The 10,623-nt window shown below is 39.4% G+C and overlaps 1 protein-coding gene across 4 annotated transcripts in view; it reads left to right on the top strand.

Annotated features, from left to right (window-relative positions):
• Positions 1-7,041: 7,041 nt before the first annotated feature.
• The window catches only part of HEPH (hephaestin), a 94,360-nt gene continuing 90,778 nt past the window's right edge, over positions 7,042-10,623 (top strand). For 3 of the 4 annotated variants that reach the window (XM_011966291.1, XM_011966292.1, XM_011966294.1), the window contains exon 1: positions 8,747-8,987. Coding sequence is in view for 1 of the 4 variants with exons in the window: in XM_011966290.1 (XP_011821680.1) it covers positions 7,226-7,374 (149 nt within the window). In the remaining 3 variants the exon portion in view is untranslated. Of the gene's footprint in view, positions 7,375-8,746; positions 8,988-10,623 lie in introns of those variants that run through there. The other variant, XM_011966290.1, reaches the window with a different exon arrangement.

A 10,623-nucleotide genomic window follows, 5' to 3' on the forward strand; every position in this document is an offset into this window, starting at 1 on the left:
GATTACTAGGTTGTATGGTACTTCCATTTTTAGTTTTTCTGAGGAACTGTCATACTCTTTTCCATAATGGTTCTATTAATTTATGTTCCCACCAACAATGCATAAGAGTTTCCTTTTCTCTGCGTCCTCTCCAACTCTTATCTTTCATCTTTTTGATAAAAACTATTCTAGCAGTTGTGAGTTAATATCTTATTGTGGTTTTAATTTGCATTTCCTTAATGATTAGTGATTTTAAAGATTTTTTTTCCACATACCTATTGGCCATTTGTAGGTCTTCTTTGGAGTAATGTCTCTTCAGATCTTTTTCCCTTTTAAAAATCAGGTTATTTGTTTTCCTGCTATTTAGTTGTTGAGCTTTTTATATATTTTGGATATTAATCCTTTATCAAATGTATGGTTTGCAAATATTTTCTCCTATTCTGGAAGTAATGTCTTCACTTTGTTGATTGATTGCTTTGCTGTGCAAAGGCTTTTTAGTTTGATGCCATTCCATTTATCTATTTTTGCTTTGGTTGTCTGTGCTTTTAGGGTCATATTCAAAAAATCATTTCCCAGGCAAGTATTGTGAAGGCTTTTCTCCTATGTTTTATTCTAGTAGTTTTACAGTTTCAGGTCTTATATCTAAGTCTTTAATTCATTTTTAGTTGATTTTTGTATATGGTATAAGGGTCTAATTTCATTCTTCTTTATGTGGATATTCACTTTTTTCAACACCCAGTATGCGTTGTTTCCCTCCCGTGCTTCCATGTAACAGCATGTATTTTTTATCTTATAGTTTTAATAGGTTAGATGTCTAAAATGGGGTCTCACTGTGCTTACTTCTGGAATCTCTAGGGACAATATATTTACTTGACTTTTCTGGCTTCTAGAGACGTAAATTCCCCACTTCATGGCCCTCTTCCTCTATCTTCAAAGCTGGCAACAGTGAATTGAGTACTTCTCATACATCATTATTCCAACCTTCTCTTCTATTTCTCTCTTCCACTTTAACTGGAACTTTGCTATGTAATATAACACATTCACAGGTTCCAGGGATTGGAACATGGACATTTTTGGGAGAAGCGTTATTCTGTCTACCTCAACTCTTAATCCACTGTCTTTTTCACTTAACAGACTAACAAGTAGCCAGAGGAGTAGTAGGGCTAAGATCAATAGGTTTGGAAAGTAGGGTTGAGAGGGGACACAACTGCCACTAAGGATATACCTTTGATTGTGTTCACATTATTTCTTAGAAGAGCAGTTGTATTTTAAGAATTCCTGGGAGTTCTGTATATAAACAGAGTCAGAGTTTGAAATTGCACACAATTCATTTTTTCATAATGGTGAACTTGCCATAGAGTCACGCAAACGCAGAATCTGTAAGTTGTGTTCAGACACATGTGCATGCCTTCTGGATGTTTGTGGGTGCTAATCCAAAAGCCTCAGTCACAGAACCTTGGAATATGAGAGCTGAAAGGGACCTCAAAGGCCAATTAATACAAGGCTCTTATTTTCCATGTGAGAGGACTGAGGTCCAAAGAAGGGAAATAGCCTACTCCAGGTAACACATAAGTTTGTGGCAGAGAGGACTGGAATGAAGTCCTCACTATTGTGCCCAATTATATCAAATTAAGTTGTCATTTTGGAGAGGAAGCATGGAATTTTTTTAGTCCTTTAAATAATATCATGAACATGATCACTTCCTTCAACCAGTGGTTAGGCCAGCCATCATAGAGGCATTTTCTAACACAGTTCTGTGGGGATGAAGAAAGTATTGGGCATGAAAACAAAGAAGAATGGGACTTGAAAGTCAGAACTGCATTGTAGGTGCTCAAGAAAAAAAAATACACTCTCACAAAGAGAGCTAGTTGTTTTGCTGTTAGAGGAGGGCAAGATGGCACTAACTGGCATTTTTGCTGAGGAGTTCTAAATTCACTAGAAAAAGGAACCAATGAACAGAGGGTTGAAGGCGGCATATGTTTGGCTATTTAATATGGGAAAAGATAATCTAGAGTTGCCTTAAGAGATAATTGAGTGAGTTCTCAGTTATTACATGTATCCAAGCAGAGTTCGTATAGCCGTTTGGAAATAATGCTGTGGGTACATTTGGGAGTTTTCAAGTTAATTTTACCAAAATTTTTTCCTTCGAATGAAAGTCTATGGGGTTTCATTTACCCATTTAATATGTATCCAGTCTATTAAATGGATAAATGCAGCCTTCTGAAGAGCCCTATGAGGCAACATAATTTGAAAGCAAATGACAACCATGCCTTCTGAGGCTTCATTTTGTTCACTATTCTTCTAACCCAAGGTAACCTAAGATAATTTGGGGATTAGGTGCTTAAAGGAATAGGGCTGGGCCAGTGGATGGATTGATTGGAATAGCACAGGGGTTTGTAGTGACATACACACAGGCCTTTTAGAAACAAACTTGGTCAAACAATGAAACTGTCAGGTACAATCAAGTCAACCTTTCAACTAGAAAAGTCTCAAGTCATCTTCTGAAATGTGAAGTTAGCAAACACTTTTTTTCTAGTAGGATCTTGCTTACCTTAAAGGTCAGCTCTAAGGTTGCTGTCTTATTCTTTCACTAATCATTCATGTATTCATTCATCCAGAAACTATTTATTGAGCACCAACTCTGTATCAAGTGCTGTGCTAGGCATTGAGGCTACAGTAGGGAGCAAGAAAAATGTAATCCCTGACCCCATAGAGCTTCCATTATAAGGTGAGGAGAGTAGTTAAGCAAACAATTTCAACAAATTGTGGTTAGATGTACGGGGTGACTTGGGAGCACATCACAGGGGGACCTCGCCCAGAAGCATAGAAAGTCAGGGAAAACCTCTTGGATGAAGGGACTTCTAAACTGAGACCCACAAGATGAGTGGGTGAATGAACAGGTGAAAAAGTGATTGAGGCAGATGAAACAACATATCAGAATCTGTTGGAGGGAAGAGAGAGCACCATGCACATTGGAAACTGACAAACTGACAGTGCTCTGGCATGGGTGGGATGCATTGAGTGTGAGATGAGGAAGGGCAAGCAGTGACCTAGAAAGATTAGGAAGGGCTGGGCCATAAAATATCATATAGGCCATGTTAAGAAGTTTGATCTTTATACTAGTGAAATAATAAGGAATTTATTTTCTTAATGTAACAGATATGAGTTTCTTTCTTGAGAGAATAAAAATACAAAGAAGAAAACAAAAGTGGCTTCATATTCACTTTCCAGGTGACTTTTTTTTTTTTTTGTAAATGTAACTAATGTATAAGGCTTGAAATCTAAACAGTTCAAAATGAAAAATGAAAGTCACGCTTCTCCCAACCAAGTTGCTCTCCCCAAGGAAAACCACTATTAAGAATATTTTGTGTTATTTCCAGAAGAAGTATCCCTTGTTCCCTCATGTAAGTCTGTATATATGTGTGTGTGTGTGTGTGTGTATGTGTGTGTGTATATATATGGAGTTATCTACATCTCTATATATAACCAATCACAAGATGCTCACTCTTCTGCACCTTACTCTTTATTTAATGACATATATTGAAAATATTTTCATATGTGCATTCACACACACATACACACACGAAATATTTCATCAGTTTGAATGCCGTCATTACTAGGGAGTCTTACTAATCTCATTATTATTCCAACTTTAGTCAATAAGGGAGGGATTGCTGGGAGATTTTAAGCAATAAGGGTTTACAACCACTTTTGTGTTATGGGAAAAATAGCTTTGGCTGTTATTTGAAGACCAGATTATGGGGGGTCAAGAGTGGAGTCATAAAGAATTATAAGGAGGCTATTATGCTGGTGCAATTAAAAGATTGTGGTGGCTTAGACCAAGTCCATGGCAGTGGAAATAGAGATAAGTGGCTGGATTGAAAAGATGTAAAATATAAATATGACAGGACTTATCAATGAAATGGTTGTAGAGAGTGAGAGAGAAGGGAGTAATCTCAGATGACATTCAAGTCTCTGGCTTGGTATATAGGAATGAGAATCCTAATTATATCATTCAGTCGTTCAGGAGGCTTATTCTGAATGACACTCACCCATTGAAAATATCCTCTTCCTACTCTAAAATGTTGCATCACATTGTACAGACCTCTATTCTCTTACTTACTATGTCCATTTATAGTAATGAAACACTTTATTTGTACATTGTTTTAGCCTTCTTACATGCTATGTACTCCTTAGTAGTGTGGCTTGAAGTAGGAAGGCATGAGGAAAATAGAGGAAGAAAAAAAAACTGACATTTACTGATCATTTACTATGTAACAGGTGCTGCACAGGGCCCTTTTTCAGATATTGCATTTTATTTTCACAGCCTGATTTTACAAATAACAAAACGGAGGCTCAGAGAACTCAAGTGACTTCCCCAAGATCACACATTTTAGGGAGAGACAGAGCTAATATTCAAACCAGGTTTGTCCATGCCCAGAGCCCACCATCAGGAAGCCAAATGACAAAGTATAGAAGAGTTGGGAGGAGGAGCTGATGCCATGTATAGAGCTGCTCCAGGCAGGCAGTGTAGAGGAAAACATGTTAATTGCACAGGGAGAGGAGAGGAAGCTTCACCCAGGCAAGCAGAAAGATTATTGGGCAAGGGAAGTGGGGAAATAGGTGTTGGGAGGACTCTCAGGGAGATGCCACATGAATGAGGTACCAGGAAGATGAATAAAACATATTTTTGATCTAGGGCCAAAGAGTGAATACTCAAAGACCAGGGGAGTCTGGAGCTAAAGAATCAGTCTGCAGGCGCAAGTAAGCTGGTAGTGTTGGGGGGTGGGGGAGGTGAGCTTCAGAGCAAGCATCCCTTAGAGCAGTGGTCCTCAAAGTGTGGTCCTCAAACCAGCAGCATCAGCATCACCTGGGAACTTGCCAGAAATGCAAGTTCCTGGGCATCACCCAAGATTAACTGAAGCAAAAACTCAATGTCTTAACAACCCCTGTAAGGGATTCTGATACATGTTTAAGTTTGAGACCTACAGTCTTGACAGTGTTAGAGGACTAGGGAAAGCAGGGAGTGGAGTTCAAGAGCCAGAGTACAAGAGCCAAACAGTATACCCAGAGCAAGCCTGGGACTGTCGCACATCACAGCAAAGCAGAGCAACCTTTCCAAAGCATAACAGAGTCTGCTGGTCAGAAGTGGTGATGGGGAGTGGCTTCAGAGATGTGGTCTCTGGGGGACAACCCCCTCTTCCCTGCACCCCTCCACCTTTCCCCAGAGGTCTTCTTTCTAAGAAACTGCTAAGAGCAAGCTCATCAGAGGATTCTGAGGTAAAGGAGTTAGACTGTGCCAAGGCACTTTAATTTTCTCCTGGTACCTGATACTGTCACAAAATTTTACTGTGGAAAATACGGGAAGGAAAACAACATTTATTGGGGGTCCCAACATGCTGAACACTGTGCTAAGGGTTCACACAAATGCCAGCTGATTTAATCCTCACAATATTTCAGTCATGGAAGTGTTATTATTCCTATTCTGCAGATGAAGAACCAGAGGCTCGAAAAAGTTAAGTGATTTGCCCAAGGTCACATAGCTCAGAAAACGGCAGCCAAGATACAATCCTTAGTCTTTCTGACTCCAAACGCCATGCTTCTCACACTAGACCATGTTGACTCTAATGTGAAGGTCCTTGGGGTCCTCTCCTCTTTATAGCCACCCCAGGGCCATGTGTTAGTGATGGCCCATAGATGAGTAACCTGGAAATATTGGTTGAATGAATAAATGAAAAGATGTTCTAGTGACAGATTTTAACACGTGAAGGCCCCTTAAGGATATTCTGGTCTTATGGGTTTCAAATATGTTTTTAGTGTACTAGACATTTCTTACTGGTGCTCTGGACATACACACTGTCTGGGAAACCAGTCATAACCAGTGGACAGGTTCCTCTGTCCCTTCACCCTTGCCCATTCCTATCTCCTTCCCTGCCTTACCTAGAACAAATCCACTTTCATCTTCCATAAGTAGTGGGTGTTTACTAAGATTCTGTTTGGGGAAAGGGTTCTGCTGCCAAAATTAATTTTGAGAAATCCAAATCTAGACCACCTTTTTCATGTTATAGGTGAAGAAACTGAGTGATAGAAAGGCAAAAAGACTTGTCCAGGGTCACTGTGTGCTCTTTAGTAGCATAACTAGAACATGAAGCCAGGATTCTTGAAACATTCTTCTTTTTTAACACAAGTTAATACAGTTTGTGTCCTAACGAAGAAACAATTATTTAGATTTAAACAATTATTTAGAATTGAAATATTAAAAATTATAACTCTAATTTTTGCCTTTACTATGTTCCAGTTATTGTGGTAAATAGTTAATATGTATAGCCTTATTTAAGTTCTTATAACAGCCTTATAAAATGGGTAATATTATTATCTCCGTTTTAAAGAGGTGAAAACCGAGGTTTAAGGGGATTAAATTACTTTAATCATAGAATGAGGAAATGGCACAGTTGGGATTTCAGTTCAGAATATCTGATTTCAGTTTTCATGCTCTTAATAGTGATGCCATATTTCAAATGTCTATATTGGAAAAAAAAAGTCTATTATTTAGCTTGCTGCTTGTTTTGTAAATAAATTTTTATTGGAACAATGATATACCTTGCGAGCTACAAAGACAAATTTGTGTAGTTATGGCAAACAGAAACTGTATGTTCTGGAAATAAAATATTTAGTAACTAGCCCTTTACAGAAAAGGTTTGCCAACCTCTGGTCCGTAGACATCAACTTGAAAATGTTTTTCTAGTGATCTCCAGGAGAAGGAACCAGAAATATACCCTGGATTTGCAGAAGAGGTGGGTGCTGCTTGTACTGTCAGTGAAATTGATGAATGAATAATACAAGCCTGGAAACCTGGCTTACCTGGCCTCCTGCAGTCTTCACTGTGTTGATTCAAGTCTATTATGACCTGTTCTTGTTGTCTTTCATGAGTCAGAGCGGAGGCCTTATCCCTTCCCCTCCCTGTCATAAATGCCTTAGAGCTTGGACTTGGATCTCAGCTTAATGAGTTTTGTCTCCACTTCCCCTTTCTTGCTTCAAGGTTCACATGTGTGCCAGGCCGATAATTCTAGGGGCTGCCGTGGCTTGGCTAAGCTTCCCTTGACCACTGAGCATTTCTAAGGGAGTTGAGGCTGGTGGCTCCTCCCTCCTTCCTACTGGTGCTTCCACCTGCCTTGGTCTGAGTTACAGTCCATGGGGCAGCGCCTAAGTGTCTGAGCACACTTAACTTAAGAATCTCTAGTGGTTTATGACGCAGACTTTGCCCTACCAGCTCAGACTTCTGAATGTTCTCTTCCCTGGACCCTGCTCCAGACACTTTAAATTCACAAGAGGAAAATGTGCCCAGCCTGCCTGGAGAAAAGCATCTGCTCCTAGCCAAGATCTCCTCATCACAAAGTAAGAATATCAGGTGGTGGAACCTCCATCATACCTGTCCCCTTCCTATACCTGGGTCTGTTGGGTAGATGCAGTCATTTTTAGAGAGGCATAGTATTCTCAGACCTGTCGCCACAAATTGCTCCCCACTCATTCTTTTCCTATACTTTGTGTCTTTGAAACCTCTTCATCTTCTATGTTTAATATCTAGACTATACTTTCTTCATGGAATTCTAAATATGTAAATTTACAGGGCTAGGAGGGTCCATATCTAGTTTAAGACCCTCATTGTAGAAATAGAAAAAGGCCTAGAGAAGAGAAGGGAGTGGGCCAAATCCACAAAATCCACATAGCTGATTACTGCTAGAGCAAGTGGGACGAGAACCTTGGTCACTTGACTCAGGACGGTGACTTTTCACTGTTCTCTCTTTCCACCAGGAACGGTAATGACCTTTGACTTTAAACAAATCCAGATCTCAGTTTTACCCTGAATTTTTGGGAGAACGTTTAGGGTTTTTTTTTTTTTCTTTTTAGTATTTTCAATTCTTCTGTGTCTTAGTTTTTAGGGTGTTGATCTGTGTTAATCCAGGCTATCTTCTAGCTATATCTGGTTTCCTCAAGTGGAAAATGTTAAATATAGTTAATATAAAATTTCACTCTAGAATCTGTTAGAAATGACAGAGGCAAAGTTAATGTATATATAAAAAAAAAAAAAACAAAAAATTCACCAGTGCCTGGTGGCCAGTAGACTTTCAATAATTGTGAAGTCCCTTCTACCCCCTCGAAAGGACTGTGTTTCTCCCCTAAGCAGCACAGTGTATGTAGTGGTTTCATGGTTAAAAGTTTAGACAGGCCCAGTAAATCTCTCTTCTCTTTTACTTCCTAAGTGTGTGACCTTGGACAAGCTACCTGCCCTCTCACAGCTGAACTTTCCTCAGTTGTAAAATAGAGAGAATTAGAGTATTCATCTCACAGGATAATTGTGAGACTTAAATAAGAGAATGCATGTAAAATGGTTAACATAGGACTTAGAATGTACAAAAAAACCTCTTTGTTTTACTGCCAGTTTTATTTTTACTTATGACCAAGCAGCCATGACCTCAGAATAATAGTCAGGGCTGACAATTGTGCTTCAAAGCAAGAAGGGAAACAACTGGTGACATGGAGACTCTTTCCATTTCTACCTCATTTCTTAAACGGAGCTGTTAAAATCTACCCATGAGCTTTGGCTGGCCACACTGAAAGTGTCTTCCTCTCAGCAAAGACCAATTAACAAGTTCTGAAAACAGAAGTACAACCCACCCCCTTGTAATTCCTCCTGAGATCCTAACCAGGATTTGTAAAACACCCGGATATGGGTAAAGAACCATCCCGGGTTTTGTATCAAACCAGGCCCCAGAGGAACAGGACATTCCAGTAGTTTTGTTTCTGGAAAAGAGGGCACCCAGCCCTTCCCCCTCCCTCATCCTCCCATCCCAGTAACCCCTGCCAAATTGAAATCCTGGACTTAATTTAGGAGAAAGGCCCTGTAACCAAGATACTGACTGAACATGGCTGGCGGACTCAGGCTGGAGTCTGCAGTGCAGCATTAATGGGCCGCTGACATGAATATGGAGTAGTTTTCTCTAGCAAAGGTAAGCTTTATTTTCTCTTTTCAAACCCTACTTCACCTGCCTTCCTGTGCAAAAACGTTTATTTAGTTGGGCTTAGGTGAGTCCTGGCCATTGAGAGAAAAAGTCCTTGGCCAAAAGTTGGAAGAGGTTTGGCTGGTGTGCAGGAAAGTTAAAGGAGACAATAGGCTCCTTTTGTTCCTCTCGCCAACGTAGCCAGGACCACACTGGCTTGTCTGTTTCAGGGCCAATCCTGGAGCCATACAGAGTAGTTCATTTTCCTGTCGAAACAGCTTGTTCATCTTCTGTCTCACAGGTTGAGGAATTTATTGAGGTGATGGATCTGAGGATTATATAAGTGGGAACTCAAATACTTAAAAATAACCATGTTTGGTTTCATATTTTGAGACCAGATTGGCACAGAGTAAGCCAATAAATGATAGCTGAACTAAGCTAAACATCTGAATTTGAGTAGTCTTAGTGTCTAAATAGCAAAAGTCTTTTAGAAATCATTGGTTCAAATTCTTGCTATTTTTAACAACCGGCTCCCTGACTTTGAGCAAATCCCTGCACCTCTCTGGTCTCAGTTTTTTATATATCACATGAGGGTGATTGAAAAAGATCGTTTCTAAAGGTTTCATGCATGTGTGAATCTATAACACGTTCAGTTTTTCATTACTCAGCATCTGTTATATGACAAGCAATCCTTTTGCTAGGGACTCAAATATCCATGGTTTTGTTTGGGCCTCAAGACAATCCTGTGAAATAAATATCATCCCATTTTTTGGATGAGATGACTAAGGCTAAAATAATTTATTGAAAGGTCACATAGCTATCACAGACAAGAGATGGGATTTGAATCAAGGTCTTTAACTTCAAATCGGTATGTTTTCAATCACAGAGTTAAGAAGGCAGAGGACCAAAAGGTGAATTTTGATGCAGGGTTTATTAGGAAGGCTGCTGAGAGATTGGAGACAGGGCCCCAAATTTGGCTCAGCATTCCTTTACTCAGTGGAGTAATCCTTTGTTTAGGATGAGCCTGTCTAGCCCAAAGTACTATAACTGAGAAAGGGAGATGGAGGAAGAGAAAAGAGCATTGTCACAATAAAGGAACAGTTTGCAAATTCCAGGGAACACAGCAATGCAAATTGTTATGAATAATAGGGACCAGACCCAGGTAACATTGGGATGACAGGAATGTAAGGTAAAGCTAAGGGAGGCTTAACTTTATATTGGCTGATCTTCTCTCCAGGTTGGCGCAAGGTTTCATTATATCTTAACTAAAGTATCCAAATAGCCTAGAAATTTTCTTTCTCTTATCCTTCCTTTGAGTGCCTCTTCCTTCTGCCTTCCTTTTTAATTAATTAATAATTATTATTATTATTATTTTTTACTTTTTCCCAGGATTCTTTCTCAACTTACTTCATTTCCCCTTTTATTTCTTCCTTTTCTTTTTCCTCATCAGTCTGCTTCTTCTCTTTTTTTTTTTTTTTTTAACCTGGAACTTTTTTTTTTTCTTTTTTTATTATACTTTAAGTTCTAGGGTACATATGCATAACGTGCAGGTTTGTTACATATGTATACTTGTGCCATGTTGGTGTGTTGCACCCATCAACTCGTCAGCAACCATCAACTCGTCATTTACATCAGGTATAACTCC

Source organism: Mandrillus leucophaeus, unplaced genomic scaffold, assembly GCF_000951045.1.
Source record: "Mandrillus leucophaeus isolate KB7577 unplaced genomic scaffold, Mleu.le_1.0 Scaffold753, whole genome shotgun sequence".
Lineage (NCBI taxonomy): Eukaryota > Metazoa > Chordata > Mammalia > Primates > Cercopithecidae > Mandrillus > Mandrillus leucophaeus.